This window comes from Dermochelys coriacea, chromosome 17 (assembly GCF_009764565.3).
Source record: "Dermochelys coriacea isolate rDerCor1 chromosome 17, rDerCor1.pri.v4, whole genome shotgun sequence".
Taxonomy (NCBI): Eukaryota; Metazoa; Chordata; order Testudines; family Dermochelyidae; genus Dermochelys; species Dermochelys coriacea.
Window position 1 is genome coordinate 23131850 of NC_050084.1, and position 25918 is coordinate 23157767.

General features: G+C 48.0%; 1 protein-coding gene across 17 annotated transcripts in view; it reads right to left on the reverse strand.

Moving 5' to 3' along the window:
- Positions 1-207: 207 nt before the first annotated feature.
- The window catches only part of TSPOAP1 (TSPO associated protein 1), a 231749-nt gene continuing 206038 nt past the window's right edge, over positions 208-25918 (reverse strand). For 8 of the 17 annotated variants that reach the window (XM_038375869.2, XM_038375875.2, XM_043499391.1 and 5 more), the window contains 6 exons: positions 25501-25572; positions 25029-25067; positions 18764-18867; positions 18424-18495; positions 16259-16387; positions 208-2060 (listed from right to left, as the gene is read on the reverse strand). In XM_038375869.2, coding sequence (XP_038231797.1) covers positions 1845-2060; positions 16259-16387; positions 18424-18495; positions 18764-18867; positions 25029-25067; positions 25501-25572 — 632 coding nt within the window. In that variant the 3' untranslated portion in view covers positions 208-1844. Of the gene's footprint in view, positions 2061-6788; positions 7671-12129; positions 12194-16258; positions 16388-18423; positions 18496-18763; positions 18868-25028; positions 25068-25500; positions 25573-25918 lie in introns of those variants that run through there. The other 9 variants (XM_043499389.1, XM_038375866.2, XM_043499394.1 and 6 more) reach the window with 5 other exon arrangements.

Sequence of the window (25918 nt, forward strand, 5' to 3'; positions counted from 1 at the left end):
TCACCTACTGTTGTTTTAGTCACTTGCAGCATCGTGTCCAACTCAGCATGTCCTCTACCCAGGGCAGGGCCAGTTGGTCTGATTTTAGGGCTGGCAAGTGCATCTCTGGACAACCTTTCTCTGCACCCCATTGTCTCTTGTTTTGAAAGGGGTTGGGTGGAAAAAATAAGCAGTAGTGAATTTACCCTTTTTTGTAGAAGAAGTGTATTTTTGTGAAAATAGATTTTATTATAATAAATTTTGATTTTAAATACAAACATACTGTATCACCAACACCCCTGGCCTGGCCTGAGTGTCATTCAAATACCAAACATAGCTGCCTTGCTCAAAACAAATACCCACCTGAAACATGCAAAGGAATAAACGCTGCCATAAAAGGATAGAACCATGTATTAAAAACTCTCCTTGGCTTTAGAAAGGGATGCATTCTCAATGCAAGGAGCATGGTGTCTCTTATGAAAATAGCTGCAAACTCTCTGGCGGGGTTTTGTTCCCAGTTCCGCTCTCCAGACAGACACAGTCAGGATCACACAAACATTGAAACAATCCAGTCAAAACAGTTAAATAAGCAGACAAGTCAAATAAGGTGGAATCCCCAGCTGACTGCAATTGCCATGCACCAACTGCAAATGCCAGGAATGTTAGTCCAGCAGACTCCTGCTAAACCCTGCCAGCAGCCATGAGGAGATGCAAAGCTATTTAATGTATCCCCTACTGCAAAATGCTTTGTGGCATTGACTCCAGGGCTGTTGCAACTGGGGGATTGGGGGGACTAGTGACCTCACAATGGAACATTGTGGTGGTGCCACCCATTGTAAACTTGTGCATGCTGGATGGGGGGGGGGCCGGAGGCAAGAGGGGCAGAAGTGAGAGTGTGACCCAGAGGCTGGAATGGGCCTGGAAACCGGCAGGTGCCCTCAGGACCCTCCATCCCAGCCTGGAGATGGCTGACCCTCCCCTTCCCTGCCAAGTCTCAGTACCAACCCTCACACCCCCCTCCTATCACTTCCCCCGCCCATTTTCCAGAAGTTTCTGCCCTCCCCAGAATCTACTCCTTCCTTCTTGGTGAACTCTCACAGTGCAGCATGACTGAGACGGAAGGATGCTCCTAGGCACAGCTGCATATTTACAGGTTACAATACAAATGTCGAACTCATCAGCCCAGAGGCAGCAAAAGGGACTGACAGGGAGTTCTCTCAAGTGCAAACACTCATTTCAGGGAGTGGAAGAGTCGCCAACAGCCTAATCTGAATGGAACAGAGAAATGCTAGGGCACACTAGTCAACGGAGTCTCAGTCTTACAACAAGGAGTGCTTCCTAAGGGATCGGGCCTTAGTGGGAAGAGCTGGTTAGTGAAATTACAGCCATAGTATCTTCTTTGAAATTAAAATATTTACAAGGAGTTGGTGCTGTTGAGAGCTGGTTGGATCTGGGCACACTACTGCGAAGTACTTGCACCCCAGCTCCCAGGCCCCTTTGTGAGGTACCTGCGCCCTAGCTCCTAGGCTCCTTTCTGAGGTACCTGCATCCGAGCTCCTCGGCCCCTTTTCAAGGTACCTGCACCCTAGCTCCTAGGCCCCTTTCAGCACTGCCCCAGCTGTAGGAGCACTACCTCTGCCCAGACAGTCGCTACACTGACCGTGCAGTTCCCACAGCAGCATGGCTCTATGTGAAAATGAGGTGAAGGAAGCCTAGGGTTGGAGCCACTGCAAGTCTTTAATAATCAAAGTTCACTTTTCCTTATTACAATACTCTGTGATGGTCAGTTTGCTGCAGAGGGCTTGTCCTAAATCTCCCTGTCTGGGCTCCACAGACAGGCCTATGGAGATCCGCAACATCCTTTTCTAGTTCTTCTTACTGGGCCCTAGTTTCTTGAAGAGCTTTTTCCCCTTGCAGAAGAAGCGTCTCTTCTTTTTACTCTGAGTGGACAGGTCACTTGATTCAAGAGTCTCCAGTGATTCTTGGTCTGGACTTGGGTCACAAATGAGAGTGCAGGATGGTGGCACTTCAGGAATGTTAGGCAAGGGGTCCCTCTGTTCACCAGGCCCATCTGAATTCAGCTAAACAGGAAAAGAGTTAACAAAAGAGAGAGTTTAGACCCCCAGCAGTGACACCATCTCCACAGAAAGGCCGTACAGTAAGAGAAAACCCTGACAGCCCATGTCTATAGCTGGTCATTTCTTCCGGAAAAGGCCACTTCCCCAGCAAATTCAGCCAGGCCATTTCTAGCAGCTTTAAAATGCTCCCCAGCTCCCACCAAGACCATGCATGAGATCAGACTTTGCACAGCCCTTGGTAAATTCTGGGTTACACAATGAGAGTATGCCACAGGCTCTGAAGTATTTGAGACAATGCAGGCCATCTGCCTTTGCGTGACAGGCGCATAGCGTTGTGGGCGAGGTGGTGGGAAGCAGGTCTTCAAGGCTGTGCCCTAAAGATGCTGGAGTAGGACTGGGCTGGCTGCTTGAGGGGATCAGCCTGTGAGCTACCCACTAAATATTCAGGCCACAGGGTTTGCCACGAGGCCTCTCCTCAGACTGGGGAGCCCAGGCCCTGATGGGGAGGGGTGTATGTGGGGCCTATGTAGGGGCAAATTGCTTGGCTGAGCCTGTGCTACAGCTAGAATACTCCCATAACAGCAGCTGCTGGCCAAACTGGAACTCTGAGCATTTTTGGGGTCCCTCAGCACAAAGCACAGCTCAACCACGGCAGATAGTAACTATGGGAAGCTGCGTATGACTTGATGGGTAGGGAAGAGTTAATCATGGACCTAGCCATAAAGGGGATCCTTGGAGCAAATGACCATAAAGCAACTGAATTTCCAGCAGTAAGGAAGGTGCAAGCAGCAAGCAATCACAAAGAGGTGCCCAACTTCATCCAGGCAAATGGGGTTTGTAGCACACAGCACAATGGGGCTCAACCTTTGGGCATTACTGCCATGTACAGAGTCATAGCAACCATTTGGGGCAATTCCGGCTCCTGGACCTTGTCCCCTAAGAAAGAGTAAGGCCTTCACAGGCTGGGATTCCCCTTCCTTCAAGCAGGAAACTCCAGTCCTTCATGCAAAGTGAAATTATGAAGGTAACATTTCAAAAGCACCTCCATGTCTTGGCAGCCAGTTTCACTGTAAGTCATGGACTCCAAAACCCGTACAGGGCTTTTGACAATGAGACATGGACTCCTAAATCACTCTGGTCTAGGGTCACAAATGTCCAAAATCCCAGATTTAGGCTCCAGTGTGATTTGCAAAAATCCCATTGACCCTGAATGTGCCTAAATTCACTTGGTGCCTCTGTTTCAGAAGTAAAACGCTCCCTTGGTGCCTAGGTTTCTGCCTCTCGGCATACACTGCTGCCTGCCACTTGGTATTCAGCTGCCTAAATTACATGCGGGACCCAAAATGTGCTTAGAGGCTACCTAGCAGATCAGCCCCTCAGGGGAGTTCACACAAACCAATGGGATGGGGCAAGGGGAGGCCCCCGCAGCTATTAGCCTAGTGGTTCGGCTACTCATCTGGGATGCAGAAGACCTCCAGTTCACGTCCCCACCCTCCACCTGATGAGGAAGGATTAGAATCGGAATCTGCCACCTCTCACACGAGTGCTGTAACCACTGGGCTACAGGATACTCTGATAGGGGGAGGGGTGGGCTCCCTCACTCTCTCCTGTTGAAACGGTTTCACTCTGGATCAATAATTAAAGAGCAACTGGAGCAATGGAGCTGGACCCTGGGCCTCCCACATCCTGAGGGAATACACTAACCACAAGGCTACAGAATCAGTCTCATGCTTGTGCCTGCTCTCTCTCGCCCAAAGGATTCTAATGATTTAATCCACAGTGGAACAGCTTCAACAGAAGTGGCTGTGAAGCCCCCACATGAGAATATCCCATAATTTAGAGTTAGATCACTCCCCTCAGTGGTAACAGAGCCCAGTTTAAATCCCTTCTCCTTCTCAGGGGCTCTCCCAAATCCCAGGGGAGTAGCTGAGCCACTGGACTAAACATTATGACAGGTCGTCCTTTCCCTCCCCGCACCAAGTTTCCTGCACAAATCACCTTAGGTGCTTAACTCCAAAGCAGGGTCCCAGCTGAGAATCACTAGCAGAGACAGGTGCCTATATCGAGGAGAGGGAAGGGCACCGCACACACCCTGCTCACAGCATCTCTCACTGGCTAGCATAGGCAGTTCCCTGCCTAGCATTCTGGCTTCTATGAAGTGCAGTCTGAGTATGTCTACACAGCAACACAAGTCCGGTGGCAATGGGTCTTGAGTTAGCAGACCTGGGTTTGAGACCCCAGAGCTCAAGGGCTACAGCTCTAGGTCTTTAACCAGGACGTGAACTCAGGGCTCTGGCATCCACATTGCAACATGCAGATCTGAGTCCATCCAACGGTATCCCAGACTTCCTAGCACCCTCCCAAAATGTGGCCGCTCTAGACCTTTGTTGATGGTGCACTGTGGAAAAACTTGACTGTCTACCCTACACATTACAGGAAGTTTGAACAACCCGCCAATGCATTCTGCCCAACTGTCATTTTAGTCTGTGCAGTCCCAGCAACATGGAGGTGGTGCTGTTTGAAGAACTTTTCTCACTTGCACTTTCAGTCCTGTTTCAGGAAACATGCACACCTTCTGTGAGACACTGGTGGACATTTCAGTGGTGTTTTATGACATTGAAGGCACCTGACAGAGTTAATGATGGAGGAGGAGGAGAAGGACACAGACATGGAAGTCTCAAACTGTCTGATGCTGCTTATTACACTCAGTACATCCACTGATGTCCCTTCTATAGACTGGCACTTCTGGAGCAGGGCCACAAGGACAGACTGGTGGGACCACATTGTCTTGCAGACCTGGGATGACCAGCAGTGGGTCCAGAACTTCTGCATGAAGGAAGCTACTTTTCTAGAGATCTGTGAGCAGCTTGCCCCGGCTCTCCAGTGTGAAGACACATACATGAGGGCGGACACGGTGTTCCAGAAGCAGGTTGCTATAAGCATCTGGAAGCTGGTTACCCCAGACTGCTACAGGTCCATTGCACACCAGTTTGGAGTTGGAAAGCCGACTGTGGGTACAGTGGTGGTGGAGATATCTGAGGCAATCAGACATGTGGTTTGCCCCAAGGTGGGGGGCATTACAGATATTCCTGAAGTAGTTGTTTGAGAAAAGTAGTTTTTGAGAAAATGGAGTTTCCAAACTGTGCTGGGGCTGTTGATGGGACTTGTGTACTCATAGTTTGCCCTCCTCAAGGAGCACATAAACAGCAAAGGGTTCTACTCCATTGTTATACAGGCCTTCGTGGACCACAGAGGGCAATTTAGGAGTGTCACCATGGGTTGCACTGGGAAAGGTCATGATGCCAGAGTTTTTCACTGATCGGGAGTCTGCATTCGTGGACAGGCTGGGACACTATTCCCACCAAATGACATTGTCATGAATGGAGTTACTGTCCCCACAGGTATTCTGGGGGACCCTATGTACCCACTTTTGCCTTGGCTTATGAAATCATACTCTGATCTCAGAGCTCTGGCAAAAGACAGTTTAATTACACTGTCAGCAGGTGTGGAATGATTGCTGGTTGTGCGTTTGGCAGACGGAAATCCCATTGGAGATGTCTACAGACCCATTTGGATGCCAGTGTCATCAATGCTGTGTGCATTGCAGAGGCTTGCTGTGCCCTTCACAACCTTTGTGAAGCCAGAGGAGAGCCATTTCCCCTGAATGGGCCTAGGACAGCGAGAAGCTGCTAAATCGGGACGCTCAGGTACAAAGTGCAGCTCCCACAGCTGGAGCTAGATGTACTGGGCACCAGAAGGCAGGGATGCTTTGTGCTCCCACATTGTGGGCTTGCCTGGCCCAACAGAAGAGGGGGAATAGTACCTGTATGAATGTTTTGGGGTAGGTGGGGGGGAGATTCATTGCTTGTGGAGGGTTTCAGAGCTGCAGAGGGTTGATTGCCAAGCAATGTACTTATGAATGACCTGACTGAATATCAAATGGGGCAAGGGCGTTTTTCAAAGTTGGGTCACAACCCAGTACTGGGTCATGGCATGCCAGGCACTGGGTCACTCTGGTCAGCATAGCCAACCGGGATGTTAAAAGTCCCGTCGGCAGTGCTGCCCGGCTATGGCGGGCTAGTGCCTACCTGTTTCAACACCATGCTGCATCCTAGGCAAAGGGGGCCATGGGGTTCTGCACACTGCCACCGCCCATTGAAAACTGGCCAATGGGAACAGGGGGGAGGGCAGTGCCTGCAGGTGAGAGCCACGCGGAACCACTTGTGTGCCTCTGCCTAGGAGACGGACTTGCTGCTGGCCACTTCAGATGCAGTGGAGTCCATGGTGCCAGGACAGGCGGGAAGACCTGCCTCTGCACCCCAGCTGTGCCAGTGACCAGGAACTGCCTTAACCCCACACTCCAATTCCCTGCCAGCTCTGAGCCCCCCCAACCCAGAACCCCTGCCTGCACCCCAAACTCCTCATCCCCAGCCCCACCCCAGAGCCTGCACCCCCACCCCAGAGCCCTCACCCCCTGCCACATCCTAGAGCCCCCTCTCATACCCTGAACCCCTCATTCCCAGCCCCACCCCACAGCCCTCAGCCCCACACCCCAATCCTCTGCCCCATCCCTGAGCCCCTCCCACACCCCAAACTCCTCATCCCCAGCTCCACTGGGTCAAGGGCATCAAAATTTTTCTTCAACTGGGTCCCTAGAAAAAAAGTTTGAAAACCACTGATGTAAGGTGACTGATGTAGCTAACTGTATTGATAAAGAATGTTTGGCAATTATCCCTGATCATGTGTTACCTTTATTGTGTGAAATACACACAGTATGATGTGATGCAGTGATAGCAATAAACTTTCTTAATTAAAAGGTTTACTTATAAACATAGCCCAGGTGGCACTGACAAACGGAAATACCAGCAACAACAAAACCTTTAAAAAAGAGAACAAAGTGCATGAACAAATGCGAACAGTGAAACCATGTCCAAGACAGAAACACCCTAGAACTCTATATTCCCTGCCTCTCCATACCCCCTTCCCTTCCTTCCACATGTGCTGCACACTTGGCATGGGGGGAGGATGGAGAGAGGCATCCATGGGGGAGGGGAGCAATATGGAGGGCTGTATGTGCCACAGTTGCCCTGGCCCACCGCTCACTGGGCCCAATTGCATGGGCCACCCAGCTGTGGCGTTGTCCAAGCTGTTTCTGGACTGCTGCACGGGGAACCACCGAGGGGACTCAGGCCTTGGTGTGGAGGATGCAGCAGGAGCCTGTTAGCGATAGCAGCCACTCATAAAGTTCTTTCTGAGGAGCTCCGTCCTCCTCCCTTAGTCACCATTCCCGGTCCAGGAACTATAAAGAAAGTACCTGCTCCCACTCTGCAAACCTGTCCTCAAAAGGCAGCCTGAGCCTTTCCCCTGCCTCTCGCTGCAAGTCCCTCTGCCCTTGGTTCTGGACCTGCTTGTGGACCCTGCCCAGAACTTCAGCCACCAGTTCATCATGGAAACACTCCCTCATGGAACGGTCTGGGAAGGCTCGTTGGTCCAGGCTTCTGCTGCACTGTGGGCGAGCTGTGGAGGTGCTGCAGCCAGTAGAAGGAGAGGGGCCTGGCTCAGGACCACACACCAAGGGTTTTCTTCTCAAACAGCAGGAGCACAGGAAGAATCCTTGTGGAATTGCAAGGACATAAAATGTTACTTTTCCAAACTGAACTTCAGTATGTTGTGAGAGGGATGCTACAGACCACAGAAGCTCCGTGGACACAGCCTGGTTTATTACAGCGAAAGATGTCCAGAGACAGTGGTAAGTTAAAAATTACTGCTGCTTTTTTTCCCCTTGAAATTGCAGAACAACTTGGGTTAGCAGGGGAGATCGGTGGCCATACACTGCACAAGGTTTTCCTATAATTTCTGCCATTCCACATTATGGAGGACAGAACAGTTCTTGTGGTGCCTAATTGGCAAAGAAAGGTGTTACTCCAAGTTGCCAATGGGAATCCTGCAGTATTTGCCACTGAAGTGTTTAAATGTCTAGCAACTGAACAGCACATCTACAAGTGAAGTGGGCTCGTCAGCTACTGAGATGGCCTGGGAAAACACGACCTTCTCTCTGACCACCTGCTTCATGAGGGAATCAACAGGATGCTGCATTAGCTTCCACACAGTTTAGCCTGTTATGGCTCCATGCAAACACACAGAACTCCATGGCCATCCCGCTCCTTGGAGAAAATTTCAAACCCCAGGACTGCATGGATTCCCTTAAACTGAAATGGACTAGATTTGTAAATGGAACATTTTTCCACACTCCTCCCTTTGGCTGTTTTCAAGTGGCTCGTTACACCACTGAGTGGTTACAGAGCTGTGTGCTTACAGGGATAGCAATGGAAGTTTATTATTTTCAAGGAACAGGAAAGCACTAGTAAAACTGTGCACCTTTCCAATAGAAATTCACTTTTCAAGGTATTTTTTACTGTCTGCACTTTGTGGTCACCATTTTGAATTCCACATGGCAGGGTAGAGCGGGGGTTGCTGGGAGACACCAAGGTGCAGACATACTATCTGCCATTAGCAGATACATGCTGATAGCCAGGGCTAGTAATAACTTCTGCATTAGTTCACAGAATAGAAATCCCTCCCGTTCCTATATTAATAGACATTAACATGGAGCCAGAAACTTATCAGGCTCCAGGACGGCTTCTGTCTCTTCTATTTCAGCTGCAGGTGCCACGGTGGTTCCTCCTGTGGCATCAAAAAGCTTCTCTGAGTACAGCCCAGGTTGTATTGCAGCTGCTTTTGCTCCAAAGCCTCCTCTGGGACCAGTGCCAGCTTTGCGCTGGCTGCCATCAGCCCCCTGGCTCGCTCCGTGCTTGGCACAGTGCCCAGCACCCAGTTAAATGCCTCATAAAATGGTGTCGGCAAGTTGCCCACGGTGCTGTTCTGGTCCCTGTTTTCCCTGTCCTCAGTCCTGAGCTGCTTAGTCCGCTCCCTGCCCTGGTCACTGGTCCAGTAACTTTCCAGCATTTGCTGGCCGCACAGCAGAGATTCCCCAAATCTAGCGGTGTTCCCACAAGCATGAAGCAGCATGCTTTGCAAAGGACTGCGTCTGGTCAGTGTCCATTTCAAACACAAGAGGCTCTCTGAAGATGTATTTGGAGCTTGACGGTGAGAATAAAATGGAAGGGTTAAACTCTGACTTCCTGAGCTGCTGTAATACAACAAGGGGGAGTTGCTTCCATTTCTCTGGAGTCAACTGGCAATTCTTGGGAGAGAGAGAACAAAGGAAGTTGGCCTATGGGATTATGGAATACTTTTGGCAGACTCCCAGAACCCGAATCTGGGTGGGTGGGGGGAGGCCGGTGGTCTGCATCTACACTGCAGAAAGATGGGGCTTGACCCTAGGTCCCAGCTTGACTCAAGCTTGAACCCTCCACCCTCTCAGGGTCCTAGGATCCTGAGTCTGAGCCTAAGACATTTGTGTGTAGATGGAAGGGGGGCTTGGGCTCAACTCTGAGTCTAAGCCCAGGGTTATGCTGCAGTGTAGATATACTCTAAGGCAGTGGTTCTCAACCTTTCCAGACTACCGTACCCCTTTTAGGAGTCTGATTTGTCTTGTGTACCCCAAGCTTCACTTCACTTAAAACCTACTTGCTTACAAAATCATGAAGCTTTCCAGCTCAGCCATGACCTTAGCCATCCTGGGCTGCTAATGTATTGTGGACCCTATCACAACAAAACAGCCTTTGCCCTCCTCTGCCCTTTCTATGGCTCCTGAATGGGTACTGAACATTGACAATGACTTGCCAGGTCTGAGAATCATTCTTCCAGCTTCCAATTGTACTCACTACAGCATAATCATCCAAAGAGCAGCCTTGCAGGCAGGGGCAAAGAGATGGGCAATCACCAGCACGCTGTTCTCAAACAGCATCACTAGAAGCTTTGGTCAGGAAAGCATCGCTATTCAGGACAGTACCAAGTCTGAGTTTAGGTTCCATAGGAGTCAATGGGAGTTAAGCACAGGCAAAAGTGGTTTCATGAATTGAGGGCTAGAAGTGTCTGGCTAACAGAATGCTCTGTTGAGAAGAGCATGAGTCAGTGATATAGACAGCATGATGTTCTGCCTAGGGAGGGGTATTAGCAAAGAGCACAGAGGCTGTCTCTGGAGACAAGCATCATATAATGCTGTTGTCTAGTGTCACTTGGGGACTTGGGCATGGGAACGCTTTGCTACCAGGAGCATGTTACAAAAAAAGGTTGCAGGTGCTGCCTAAAGCAGAAATGGAGGCTCATATGGTTGGCAGTCTTGAGCCTGTTTCCTGTGTTGAAATAACAGACATAGCATCCCTGCATTACCCCACTGCTGAGCCACTCTGTGCCATTCAGGAGCAGTTAACAGGAAAGGCAGTTGTCTACGGTCTCTTTTTCTTTAGAGTTAAATTCACCTCTAGTTATTCCAGACACTTCATTCATTTCCAAGAAGAACAAATTATAGGTATAAGATGAGCTGAAACACCACTTCTAGGGAGCCAGATCTCCTGAACATCTTGTGGGGTGGGGTGTGTTACATGAAAAGAGGCCATTATTTAGCAGAGTGGTGACAAAAGTGGAATCAGTATTCCTGAGAAAGAGCTAAATGAACCTTTTAGAGAAATCTGGTTTGGTACTGATGCAAAATGCATGTCTGTTCCCAAATCCAATGAGTTAACAGCAAGCACAGTGACTACAATGTTGCTTTCCAGATCCCAGATCACCAGGGGCTTGTTGCTGTTCATGGATTTAATAGACTTGAAGGCCACAAGGGACCATTATGTTAATGTAGTGTGACCTCCTGCACAACACAGGCCAGAGAGCATCTCCCTGTCAAACCTGACACACTTGGTTGCACTACAGCATATATTTTTAGAAAAACATCCAGTCTTCATGTAAAGACTCCAAATGATGGACCATCCACCACATCCATGAGTAACTTGTCCTAATGGTTCACACTCTCAGTGTAAAACACTGGCATCTTATTCCCAACCAGAATTTGTCTAACCTCAGCTTCCAACCGTTAGATCTTGTTCTGCCCTTGTCCATTAAATTATAAATTAAAGACCCTCTACTGTTGGAAGTCTTCTCCCCATCTAGGGCTGAAAGACAATTGGTTATAACAACAGTACTAATATATCAATTCACATATCAAATCTCCATCAGTTAGAAGGACATGACTAACTGTCCTTGTGGACACAAGTCCTTCAGATTGCCATCTCTGGTGAATGACACACACTCACAGGCATACATGTACACACACTCCCCTCTAAGTTACATAAAGGCAGTAGACTCAACTGGTAAGTAACAAATGGAAATTCAAGTTCTGGATATTTCTCCAAGAAAAGAAATGAAGAAAAATGACTCTGGAAACATCTTGGTGAATAGTGTTAGTGTTGCAAAATTGAACAATCATGTTAGTCTTTTCTCTTCTTTGTTACTCATGAGTTTTTTCTGAAATGATAAATCAAATGTTAAAAAGGAAAAACACAATAAATCTGCTCCCCCTGAACCTTTCAAGTGGTGGAGTGCAGGAAGTCACACCACACAGCCGCCTGGATACAATCCTTTCTGTGAGTGCTATCAAACAGAACAATTATCCACCGGGGTTAATTTTAGGGACTAGCACCACCCCCATGACTTATTTAGTCAATTTACTAGTCTTTGGATTGTTTACAGGAGCCCCAGGGAACACAGTGAGGAGGAATGGGAGAAAACTAAGCAAAGGAAAATGCAGGCTGAATATGGGAAACAATTAGCTTGCAGGCTGAGGTAGGAGCCCCATCACATGGGACAGCTACACCCAGTCTGGATAAAGCACCATAAACTACTGTGAAGAGAATAACTTTGCCCTAGCTGGGGCCAGTCTGAAGGACAAAGCAGGCCCTTTTTATCTGTTATTTCTAAGAAATCATAGCACAATCCCCAAAACCACCAGATAATTGTTCCAAACAACTGTACTTTACAGCATGGCTTCTCTTTTGTAATGAGCCTCATGCAGCCAGTCACTCCAAAGCAGGGGAAGGGGAGAAGTCTGGCTGCATGGCAGGCTAAGGTACTGGGTCAGGCAGGTGATTAAGGCGACCTTCTCCCATACACTTACATGGTTGCTCTCTCTCTCTGTGTATCATTCTTATCTATCACTGGACTCTTCTTTTCCTCATTCTCTGAAGAATATAACCGCCAGGGGTATATAATATGGGCAGAAATAAATAGATGAAATAAATTAGAATGGAATACTTTCTAAAGGTGCTTTACAAACTTCAGTCTTTGACAGAATTGGCATATTACTGATGCAAAGTACACCCGTTAGAGCAGTCCCTTGATAGCAACAACTATCATTGACGTTACCATGGAATTTTCGCTGTGGCATCCTGTTTTCACATGCTCAGGACTTCTCAGGGAGTTTCCCTTTGGGGTTGAGTTTTCAGTGCTTAGCCTGAGTCCAGAAGTGACATTTGTGTGAAAGTTTAAGCAAAATCCCTTAATCTCTTTCAGTTATTGGAGAGTTAAAAATATCCCCCATGTTCCCAGAATTGTACGAATTGTTTAGTCACCAGTGATTCACATAACTCATCCTCATTCCTCTGCTTTGTATGGAAATCATCCTCACTGAGGTGCTGGGCCCCTGCTTGGTGTGGGGGGAAAGCTTAATCCAGAAAATTATAAGCAATTGGAAAATCACTTATGAGTGAGCTCCTGCTAAGATCTGAGTAGGGCCTAATGAAGCTCACAGCTTTGTTGTGACATCACGTTGTCCGGTGACCCTGCCCTAGCAGGCAGAATGGCTCAGAGGCTGCAGCTAGGCAATCTGGCAGGAGGAATTTCATCCCCAATCTTCCAAAAGATTCCAATGATGCTCTCTCACTTCTGCCACCTCTCTGCTGCTTTTTCAGCTCTGCTGCCCTGCTGACCCAGCTTTGAGGGAAAAGGTCCCCAGCCAAACACAAGTAGCAGCAAATGTGAGAACTCCACTCTCCTCAGCAACCAATCCCTTTCCCTGGCCAGGCCTAGCCTCAGCAAATAGGCTGTGTTTAAAGCCACGCTAGCTAACACTTTTTAACCAACATGAGAGTAGGCCTGTAAAAATATGCTAGCTGGTTATGGTCAATCCTCAGTTCCCCCAGATGTAGTTGGGTTGATGTCGATGAAACTATATTGATTCACAACAGGATTGAACCCAGAGAATACATGCAATGTAGGCAGCTCAATGCTACTAGGAGAACCTTCACTTCTACCTTTCCTGCCTTTTGGTGCTTGCTATTTAATTTTAATGACGCAATACCATGGGGGTGGGGAGGAAGGGGCTTGGCGAGGCTGTAATATGTAATAGGAGTAAGAATGCAGCTCAAGGGTCCTGGAATGAGGCTTTACTGGTATATTTCTTCTGGTAATTTAGGGGAGTGTGTAAAGACAGTCACTGCCAGGAGCTTCCCAGCAATGCCCTTTCAATCCGATGCCATGTTGCTTTGTTACAGACACAACAGTCAGGATATACAAATTCTGAGTTTCGTGAGAGGTTGGCACGCTGCAGAGACAATGCTAAGGGAACACTAGGGTAGTGAGACAAACCCTGTCGCTAACACTTCACAGCCAAAGGACGACAACCGGGGTCATTACTATTAATCCATCAGGGCCTCCAGTCAGACTCTTGCCAAATGTCCTCTTTCCATTGGTGAGCTTTCTAATTAGCTCCTCCTTCAGTGGAGTCTCTACCATGCAAGTCAAGGTGAGGTCACAGCTACCTGTCTGTGACATCACTGAATGTGGCAGGCAGCCATAAGCAGCTTCAGGATTCAAGTTCTCAACCACCAAGAGTCAAACTTTCGTTATGCAGGCCTTTGCGTTCATACATGTTCATACTCTAGTTCCTTTAATTGGAAGATCCTGGGGCAATTCAAGTGCATTCATTAATTAGCCTCATAAGAAACAAACTATGGGAGGAAGGTGGTCATTCTGTTGTACCTATCTAGGCATTTACACCATGATCAGAATTTATACCCACACACGGAGGAGCTGACACAGAGAGGTGAAGTGACTAGTACCAGGTCACAAGGAATCAGAAACAGAGCCAAGTACAGAATTCAGTGTCCTATTCCTAGTTCCCCTCTGTAATCACTCACTCAAGCTATACAATGTGTGACAAAGATTCAAATGAGAAACACCTGGAGAACATAAACTCTTCAAGGTAGGGACCATGTCTTTGTATATTTATACACAGTTCTTAGCACACGGTGTCCTGACCTCAAAAAGGGTCATACTCCATGTTCATGTTAATAAACACAGCAGGGAACTGGGAAGGATGTTGGTGTAACTTTCTCAAAAATGTATGGAGCTTTATATAAAAGTGAGCTGACATCAGCCCTTGAGGGGAACAAAGGTAAATACTGGTAATAAAGGTACATTTGGGAGGAATATATGTCAGGGAGGAACTGGAATGGGTAGACATGGGAGGCATGTCCGTGTACAGCAGGCAGCCTGTTACCAGTTAAATCCTGCTGGAATGTAATAAGTTCAATCACTAACAACTGATTCCCCACATACACAGCCTCCACCTACCCCAGCCTTGGAACCATGTGCCAAACCACATACATCCAGAGCCATTAAAAACAGTTGGACCTTAATTGGTATTAGTATGCTTTGATGCATGTGGACATCTGTTTAAGGGAGCTATGCAGAGCCCTCTACCCTAATCAGTGTCCATTCACACATTGGGGAATGCAGAGATTAAGGGCTCATCTAGGCAGGGAAGTTGTACTGTGAATTTACACTGATATAGTTAGCTAGCGGAGCCCCCTTGTGGGCACCAAGAAAAGGAGTACTTGTGGCACCTTAGAGACTAACAAATTTATTAGAACTCCAGTACCAGAGTGGGTATTTTCAGTATACCTTTTGTCACTTTGGAAGCGCTTTAAACTAAACTGAAAAAGCCTCTCTTATTCTGGAATAAGAGTGTCCAAAGGGGAGTGGTACTAGTGTAACTACAGCTCTCTAAGGATACCTGTGCAATTGAACTGTTACAACTAGTAAAAGTTGCCCATGCAGACAAGCTCTTCAAATCGGGGTCAAAGGAACCTGAACGTCCATGACCGGTGGCTCAGCTGGCCCAGCTCTGGGCTGGCTTTAGAAGACGGGGCACTTTAGCCTAATTGTATTTGATTGGTCTGCAGAGCAGGCACAGCACCTTCCCTGAATGGGGCGGAGATCAAGGCCCTGTAGCAGACACACTACAGAACATGAAGTCATGGAAATGAGGGAGCTGGTGCAGTAGCTGGGGAAGGAGGCTTGTGGAGACTCTAGTGTGTTTGAAGGCAAAGGCAAATGAGCAGGGGGTGGCTGAGTGTGAGGGAGAGGGAGGGAGGAGGTCAGGAGCTGGGAGGGCTGGTGCAGGAATAACAGGAGACAGGAAATCCAGGAAGGATTTAGTTAGGGTGACACCAATAGTTCCAGCTTCTTTTAAGAGGCAGAAAATCCCAGGAACTGGGGCAGTCAGGGATATGTGCCTGTTCACAGACCGAGGCTTGGTGCCAGATTAGGCCTGTGGCTAATGGACAGCTCTGACATCTCTGTGACTCAGTGGGTAGGGAGCTATGGAGGTAATTCCCTGAAGGTAGCTGACGGCGCCAAGAGATCCATTTGAGAATTAGGGCCCAACTGGGCATTGATTTCCCCTGGCAATCACTGTGGTTACGGGCTTTGCAGAGTGGGTAAGGCAGCACAGAATGGGGTCTGCTTTGGGGAGAGCAGGCTGGTTGTGCCAGGAAGCAGGGGATGGAGTGGGTAACTCAGGATTTTCTGGCTGTGAGTTTCCTGGGTTTGAGAGGCGCTCTCATGGCCTTACATCCTTTTCACAGAGGTGGGTGTGGGGATGTCCCCAGTGGGTTTTCGGGTGTGTCACACTCACCACTGTGCAGCAGTGAGGGAGCAAGTCCTCAAAGCATTGTCTTGCCTAGGGGTTTCTCCCATCCTTTAACAAGTGGCCCTAATATTTCCCTGCAAACATTTGAGCTGCTCCTGTGTGATAAAACCCCCTAGGCAAAGTGCAGTGATCTGAGTGGTTGCAGAAGATGGGGTGAGATGCACTCATGCCCTCCACTCCAGACCTCTGGTCAGCTTTTAAGTTTTGTCTCTCTCCCATTTCTCAACTATTGAAAGTCCTTTTATATGGAGATGGTAACAACAGTTTCTGTCCCAAGAGTCCTCTGCACTGATCAGCTACCATGTCACCTTACCTGACTCTTGGCACTCATTGCACATGTGTCTTTGTCTTCCAAATGAAGCCGCTCAGTCATTCCTCGATCCAGAGAGACAGCTTCCAGGAAGTTAGACGGGACAAGGCCTCTCTGTCTGTTTAACTCCCCCTGCAAGGTCAGAGGAGCCGTTCTTAGTGCGCCACTAAGAAAGACTGACTTGAGAAACGAAGCAGACAACCCGACTGCAGCCTGTGGCTAAACCCAGCTAAGGTCATCAGGAAACATGGCCTGCCTTGCTCCCACAGGCAGTGCGGCTCAGAGGACAGAACCTGGGTTCTGTTCCTGGCTCTGGATTGCTGGGTGACCTTATGCAAGTCATATCCCCTCCCTGTGCTTCAGTTTCCCCATTTCTACATCAAGGATAATGGTCCTGCTCTCCATTGTAAAGCACTTGGAGAGCTAAACTCTGGGGCTGGGACTATCTCTTTGTTCTGTGTTTGTAGAGTGCTAGCACAATGAGGTCCTGGGCAACAAGTGGGGCTCCTGGAAATATAAAGGGTGAGGATGATGAAAAGCACTATGTAGGGGCGAGGGATTCCGGTCATTAGTATTGTGCTGGGGGTGGTGTGGGCAGATCTGCCGACACCCGTTCCACTCTCACTACAAGAACAGGTCGGTGTGAGGAGCAGAGTAAAGGAACAAACAATTGAGCCTGATGGATAGCTAGACACCGATCATCATAAAACTACAGAGCACACTGACACCTGGACAAATAGCAACTGACTTCAGAGAAACAAAGATTTGCCTGTTCTGGTGACTTTCTTAATCCTTTTGATTCTATTTGGCATTGTGGGTTTAACTAAAGCGTCTCTGAATAACAACAGGTGCAAAGATACTTTATCCAACAGGATCCCAGGAATATAGAGCCCATAGTAAATGGAGTGCAGAACTAAATGTGAAAACAGAATCTTGTAGGCATCTTGGGATCTTGGCTCAACACCGTGTAACATAAATATCCAATTCCTTGCAAACACCCTGGAAGATTCCTGGGCACCTGTAATAGCCCTGGGAGAGAATTAAATTAAATGTGTCTTTTATGAGGGGACTTTCTTTTCTCACCAGTCAGAGAGTTTGCATTTCGTAGAAAATGTCTGTGACACACTGTTGCTACAGTGAAACTTTGACAACATCAGGAGTGTCTGGTAATTCCCAAGTTCCTGTGTAAATGATACCATAGGCAAGTACACTGTGGTCACTCAGTATGCTTAACTGAAATGAATGGGTTTGATTTTGTACCAAGAACAGACTGGTAACACCCAGAGCTGCTTGCACCACCCGAATAGCTGAGCTGCTCCATGTCTGGTGGGGTGCTGGTTTGAGCAGTACATCATGGGCAGCCACGGCACAATCCCCCCGCACGGCCTGCTCAGCTTTCTTGACTGCAGGAGCCATCTCTCCCACAGAGAGGGAGCTTAGCTTCCAGGACACATTCAGTTCTCAGGCTCCGAGTTCAGACCACCCCTTTATGCCATCAGTGCAAAGGAGTTTCTTTGGGATGTCCCCTACCTGGGAACCAGACTGAAAGAACCAATTCATTTCACGTAAGCCACTACAGAGCCTGTGGACATCACCAGCTTTCAGTTACTGCCAACCTAACTGGATCTGAACCAGGCCCCCGGGTCCCTCCCAAGCCCTCCAGGCTCCCAGCAAACGTATCACTTGTGATTAAACTAGGTCATGGCACGTATGAAGAAAACAAGGAACGGACAGAGAAATAGAAACGGCCGGAATGAAATGGCAGTTCTTTGATGACAACTCAGCCCGCAGCAGATGTCATGTAGCTTGCTGAGCACTGTTCATGGGCACAATGTGCACAGTACATAGATTCCAGCTTGGCAACAACTGTATTAGGGTTATGCCAAGAAAGGAACAAGGAGAATGAAAGGAGGGGAGGGGCTCCCCTCCTCCAGGGGCTGGACAGAGAGAGAATGGCTTAAAGATAAAATGCAGAAAAAATACCCCAGCTGGAATGTGTCGAATTGGGATTGTTTATGTAAGAAACCAAAGGTTGGAATTCATTGTGTTTAGGACAGTCCCTGATGACAACCCTCCATTTTGTTTCCTAGTCTCTCCTATTTTGACAGTTGATTGGGAGTAGACCTTCAAGCTGCATGTCTCTCAGACCCTCTGGACCCAGTACTTACGTAATAGAATCCATCATCATCCATGGACCCAAACACTGTGATAACATCTCCAGCAGTAAATGTCAGCTCAGCCTAAAACGAAGCACACTAAGGATGTGGTTAGGAGATCCCAGCTCTGGGAAGGAAATGGTTAGACACATACAATGCTCACAAACAGGCCTCATTTTGTGGATAAAGGGAAGACTTCTGTCTCCAAGGCTATTATTCCCAGACTTTCACAAGCACTGAGAAAGAGGATGATGCAAGTTCAGGCCAAAGGGATCCAGCATAAGAAGGCAAACCAGAGGGAGAGAGAGAAAGAGAAGTAAGCCTCAGGCAGGAAGTGACTGGTGCTGGTTACCTCCACATCCACATTTGGAGAGCTCTCCCGAGGGTTGTAGTCAAAAGCAGCCACCATGGTCCTAGGTGTGATCAGGTCAGTCCTGAGGTCCTGCCAGCTGGACCCTGAGGAACAGAAACAAAACAGACATCTGTGAGACTGAAAATCCAGGATGAAACCCCAAATCAGAACAGTTTATCTGCTATTTCTGGGCAGATGAAAGCATTAGGTCTCAGTGGGTATCTTAAATGGGGGAAGGACATTTGTAGGGTCCAGCTGGGTGGCTGGAAAGGCAACTCAGCTGAACCTGGTGAGAAGGTGCCACCTTTTCTCTCACCTCCCCAACTTCCTCATATATCCAGGATTCCCTCACCAGCTCTCTCTGTCTGTCTCCTGACCTTTCTGTATCTCTCTTCCCCACTGCCCGGCTCATGCTTCCAGGAATAATCCAGGCCACTTGCAGCCAGACTGGGGAATTGGGGAACCGCAAAACCATTTTGCTGGTGCGCAGCTACTGCTCTACTAATGGCAGAGCACTGGAGAAGGCAGGAGTCAATGTGATGTGGTTGCGTGGTAAGGGGACATGGAGGTGGTGAAGTACCTGCAGAGCCTGCTGGGAAATACACTGGTCCCCCAGCCACCTCCTTCTATGATCAAAGGATTGCTGCCTTCCTTAGTTTACACAGCAAGTGTGGGGCCCAGTTAGCATTTGCCAAACATGCTGCCACGTAGAGCCACTCAGGCTGCAATGCGTAAAAAGGGACGAGAGCTAACTGTGACCACCCCTTCCAAATCCTGCGCCTCATCTCCAAAGGGACCTTCCAAACAGGGACCAACTGCCCCAGTTACATGACAGTGCACAGCTAATGGCTGAGGCAGTTCTGTGAAAGGACCTCTCGGTTGGATCTGACACCTTTCTCACCCTTCCGGGATGACATGTTCTAGGGCTAGTCTCTACTCAGAGGCATTTCTTTTTGCTGAAAGTTTGAGCCAAAGCAGTTCATCCCCTTCTGTGAAGAGAGGCAGTAGCAAGGCCCAGCCCCAACTTAGAGACCCCATGAACAGAATTCCTGGTTTGAGGCAGAGAGTTGAAATGCGTCCCCCTTGGCAGGCTGGAAAAGGACCTTCCAGAATCCCACTATAATCCTATTTGGATTGGGCCACATCAGCAGAGTTTGAAAATCACAGCTGCGGCTCTGCCTAACATTTGTAACAACAAGACGCCACCCTGCATCATGCACGGCTCTAGTCTAGCTCTAGTGCAGGGCACACAGCACCAGCAGCAAATTGCTCACTGACGTGCAATGGAGCAGGTACAGAGAGGCGCAGTCAGGCAACAGAGAGGGCGCAGCTTGCTCCAGAACGTGCCTCCCTGGCAGAGCTGCAAGCTCTGCATAAGCCTGTCAGTGTATGAAGTCCAGGAGGTGCAAACTGTCCGGTCTCTAACTGTTGGCTGCTGTGCTGTCCCCAGATCCTCATGGGTCTAAGTGTTTAACACTGGCCGGGGCTGGAAAGGGAGAGAGGCAGTGGATGTGGGGAGAGCAGTGTCCTAGGGAGGGGCAGCAGCTCATTCAGGAAAGTGCACATGGAAAGCAAGTGGGCTATGGGGGCATTTCCTAGCCCCTTAGCAAGTGCTCAACCTCCCTCCACCACACTCTCTTGGCAGATAGATTTTAAAATGAACTTCAGATTTTTTGCAAAGCACCTACAATCACTTGTACCTAAGCACTAAGACAAAAGCTAAATGAAATATTGCTAATGGCCAGATAAAGGGGAGGGATAGCTCAGTCGTTTGAGCATTGGCCTGCTAAACCCAGGGTTGTCAGCTCAATCCTTGGGGGGGCCATTTAGGGATCTGGGGCAAAAACTGGGGATTGGTCCTGCTTTGAGCAGGGGGTTGGACTTGATGACCTCCTGAGGTCCCTTTCAACCCTGATATTCTATGATTCTAAGATGGCCTCAAAAAATCATTCAACTCCAGAGAGAACTCACATGACTCCTGCCTAGCAGAAATAACAATCGAACAGCTAAAATCCTACACAGAATATTTCATCTTGTGGTATATATCACCCAGCTCAGGCTTTGCAGACCATGGGTGAAGTCAATGGTTGTGTTGCTGTAGACTTCCAGTGGGACCAGGAATTCACCCCACAAGAGATGGAAGCCCTTCACCAAGAATACCAAAATAAAACTTCACCTCTGGGGCCAGACAACAAGAGCATTCCCACTAAGAATTATTGTTGCTATCAAGTAGAGAGGGTGATTTGGTCCAGGGGTTAGTCTGGTCCTAAGCCCCCTAGGGCTCTGTGGATAAACGAATACCTTGCATTACATCTGGAAGTGCATGGGAAGCTAGTGTAGACCTTGATGGCTGGTGTTACATTCTCACATTTGCTTGTCCTGCTAAACAAACGGATGACCACATTCTGCATTAACAGAAGCTTCCAAGTGGTCATCTAGAGCAAATCAAAGTAAAGTATATTTCAGCACTTCAGCCTGGAGTAGAAGGAGAGAGCCTAAAGCATGGGCCTGGTGCAAGGCCTGAGGACTGATCCAAAGTCAGCCAAAGTTATGCTCTGAGCTACAGTCAGGCCCTGTCAAACACAGATGCTCCCCTGCAAGCCAGTGACCGGCACACAAACTCGGCACCAGTGCTGCTAGTATTGATAAAAATATGTAGGTTTCAGAGTAGCAGCTGTGTTAGTCTGTATTCGCAAAAAGAAAAGAAGTACTTGTGGCACCTTAGAGACTAACAAATTTATTTGAGCATAAGCTTTCGTGAGCTACAGTTCACGCATCTGATGATGTAGCTCACAAAAGCTTATGCTCAAATAAATGTGTTAGTCTCTAAGGTGCCACAAGTACTTCTTTTCTTTTTACTGAATATGTAAACACATTCCATCAGGCCAGCGCAATAACACCCTAATGTAGCACATGACAAAAGTGATGAATACTGATATTTTGTCTAAAACATTAGAGTAAAAGTAAAAGACAGGTGGTGAACAGGGATGTTTTGTCTGAAACATCAGGAGGAAAGTACAAGGGGAGGTAACAAACATGTCATGAAACACATAAGGTGATATGTAAGTTGTTTATGCAAGTCTATAAATGTTGGGATACCTCGCTTTAACCCTTCATCTGGCCTAGGGGGCAGTGGAAAGTCCCACCACTGACTGAGCTGGTCCATTGTCACAGGCATACAGGTGTTAAGTGTACCTGTAACCATTGAGCCCGAACGTTAGCACCGCGCTTCGTCTGTAATAAACCTGACTGAGTGCCTTTGCTATGAGATGGGTCTGTGGTTATTGGGCAGTTCAGTTGGAGCCTGCTGTACAGGCTAACTGGCCAGTGCTGGTATTGCACACACAGAGTACACACACACACAGCCAACAACTGATAACACTGGTGACCCTGACCACTGATCTGGTAAATAAGTGAGCTGTCCTCTCTAGGAATTGTGATCTAACAGCACAGGAAACTATGAGTTAGGGAACAATGGCACTGACAGAGGCATATATGACAGTGGGTTCACAAAAGGAGAGCCTATGGCCTAGCTGCACATGGCAAAGGGCACTGCAAGCACCTATTTTTATCTAAGTGCTTAGGACCAGCAATGGCTCCAATATGATCTCAATAGCTTGGCCCATAAAGGTCAATGATAAGCATACCTCCATCAGAAGAGGTAGCAGCCCCACCCTTCCTCCAGCATTCCCCCATTCAGCAGCATTTCCCCTGCCTCATCTAAACTGAGCTCAACACATCCAACTTTCATCGAAGACCTTAGCTTGGCCACTAACTGGGAAAGCAAGGAGCCTGCTGCTTCAGGTATGAAGAAAAATAAATGGGAATCAGGGCAGGAGGGGTAAGGAGTTCAAGCAATCTGATTCTATTCCAAGCTCTGCAGCAGACTTCCTGTGTGACCTTGGGCTTCTTCTCTGTGGGCACCTTGTAAAACCAGGGTCACACGCCCCAACCTCACAGGGTGTAGTGCTACCCAACATCACACTTGATACCCATCCGTCTCAAAGCACCTTGTAAGGGTTAAGAAGCTCAAGTAACCTGGCTGGCACCTGGCCCAAATGACCAATGAGGGGACAAGATACTTTCAAATCTGGAGTGGGGGAAAAGGCTTTTGTCTGTCTGTGTGATACCTTTGCCTGGAACAGATCCCTCCAACTCCTGTAAAGTTAGTAAGTAATCTAGCTAGAAAATGTATTAGGTTTTCTTTGTTTTGGCTTGTGAAATTCACGGTGCTGGAGGAAATGTGTATTCCTGTTTTTGTGTCTTTTTGTAACTTAAGGTTTTGCCTAGAGGGATTCTCTATGTTTTGAATCTGACTGCCTGTAAGATTATCTTCCATTCTGATCTTACAGAGTTGTTCTCTTATCTTTTTTTGTTCTTCTAATAAAGCTCTGTTTTTAAGAATCTGATTGGGTTTTTTGGGTCTTAAAAATCCAAACTGGTTTGTGCTCATCTTGTTTATTCTCAAGCCTCCCCAGGAAAGGGGGTGTAAGGGCTTGGGGGGTATTTTGGGGAAATAGGAACTCCAAGTGGTCCTTTCTCTGTTCTTTGTCTAAATCACTTTGTGGTGGCAGCATACTGTTCAAAGACAAGGTGAAATTTGTTTCTTGGGAAAGTTTTTAACCTAAGCTGGTAAAAATAAGCGTAGGGGGGTTTTCATGCGGGTCCCCACATCTGTACCCCAGAGTTCAGAGTGGAGAGAGAACCCTGACACCACCCGACAACACTTGGTACCCATCCGTCTCAAAGCACTTTGTAAAACCAGGGTCACATCGCCCGACCTCACAGGGTGTAGTGCCACCCGACATTACATGTGATACCCATCCGTCTCAGAGCACCTTGTAAAACAAGGGTCACACCACCCGACCTCACAGGGTGTAGAGCCACCCGACATCACATGCGGTACCCATCCATCTCAAAGCACCTTGTAAAACCAGGGTCACATGGCCGGACCTCACAGGGTGTAGAGCCACCTGACATCACACTTGGTGCCCATCCGTCTCAAAGCATTTTCAAGGATGGGTAAGTATCATCGTCACCATTGTGTCTCTGGTTCACAATCTATACAGAGGAAGGATGAGACTTACTAAGGTCTCCCAGCAGGTCTGTGGCAAGTTCAGGAATGGAACCTCGTTCTGCTGACTCCTGGTCCCACGCTCAATCTACTAGATCACTGCTTGTTTGAAGTAGACCAGAATCTTACCCTCTAAATGGAAACCACTAACAGGCCTCAATAATCGACTCTATCTCCTCATGCTAATTTTCACTAGCTGTTAGTACAAGGATCCATCTCCATCCTGTGCTGCCCCCAGCACAGCCAAACCCGACTTCAGGAAAGCGAGATCAAATGCTGCAGGTCCACCACTCCTGCCCCAGCATGAGTCTCTGGAACCAGAGAGACTGTCATGGATCTAAGAAATCAGCCCAATGAGTCATTGGAACTTCCCCCACAGCAAGAAGCCCTTCACTTCCTCTAGCTGTGGCACTGTAAGCCTATGGGGCAGGAACTTTTTGCATAGAGTCTATCACAAGGGGGTACTGATCTTTGACTGGGGCTCCTAGGCACTATGGTAATACAAATAAATCATCATCAGATGAGTCAGATATCCTACTACTACTCAGGACAGCTCCACCAGCCACCCAAAACAAGCCCACAGTCCCCCAATCACTTCCAGATTCCCATTGTGTATCCAAAGATCCAACAGCCACCATCCAAATAGGAGTGAGATCCTACACACACTGCAACCCCTCTGGTGTCACAACATGCTTTCCAAATGGCACAAGGTAACCATCTCTCCTGCTGTAGGAGCGATTTCTCAAACCTCACCCCTTTGTCCTCATTCCTGTCACCATGCACACCTCCATGACAAACAACCCAAGCCTGACTCTTCTGTAGTGAACCCTTCTGAGAGCAGCCTGCCATTCCCCAAGCTCATCTCACCCACCATCCATGTCCCCAATATCAGCTGCATGGCACACACTGCTCACTGCATAAACAGCCTGTTTTTTCTTGCCATAGCTTAGCTAGGATCTGGGTAAGACTGAACACTCCAAAACCACAAACTGGTGGCAGGACTCTTCTTATTAGGGTCACGCTGACAAGGTTCCACATAGGGAAGGTAGAGACACTTGCTCACAAGGGCTCTGAAGGGCTCTTATGAGGAAGTGATGTGGCTGCTCCCTGAGATGTGTTGCTGAAAAGAATCGATCTACTTTTATGGGCCCTTTCCCTGTAGTATCCGAGCATGGAAGGAGCAATTCTTACCTGGATGAGGTTTGTAGTTTTCCTGTTTCTCCAGCTCTGCTATGGAAGAGAAGATTTAATGAGTCCGTATTCAGCTTTCAACACTGACAAAAACAGACACCTGACAAACAACAAGACATTCCTCATGAATAGCAAAATCAAGCCAAGGCCCAACAAACACACACCACAAGCAGATCATACATCCTATTCATGCAGCTCAAAGTCTAGGACAGTAACAGTGACACTGGAACATCATTGGAGGCAGAGGACAAGCTCCAGAAACATAAAGAGCTAATTGTCCTTGAGAACATTTAACACCCAGGCCAGGGACCCAGCATGGAGTGATGACAAATGGTGCCAAACGGGAAGGAAGGTGCTCTGTCCACATGCTGCCAGTCTGACCATTTGGAGATCCTGAAAGCAGGTAGTCAAAACTCAACTCAGTTTGCAACCCAAATGCCAAAATCAAATGCAAGCAGCAGGCATGACAGACCTTTCTTGGCACGTCTGGGTTTTGGAGGCGGGACGGTGAGGCGGCGTGGATGTCGAGCAAATGTACCATTTCCTTAATAAAATCCAAAAAAAAAAGCAAAAATAGACAAGAGAACAGTAAGACAGCGAATGAAAATGAAAAGCTTCTTGGAGAGTAAGCAAGCAACACAGCAGCATGAAGAAACTTCCACTGGGAAGCAGACTGTGATTTATATACTAAAGCGAGACCACACAGGGACTCTCATATTGTACAACTCACACATAGAGACAAGTTTTTATATATGCCCATCAAGAATGCAACAGAGCATGTCCTGCCTGTCCATCCCTCCCTGCCTGTGACTGCACATTACCTTTCAGGAATATTAGAGTAACAGTAAAACCAAACCCTAACATATTACAACTCAAAAGAAGCAAATTTA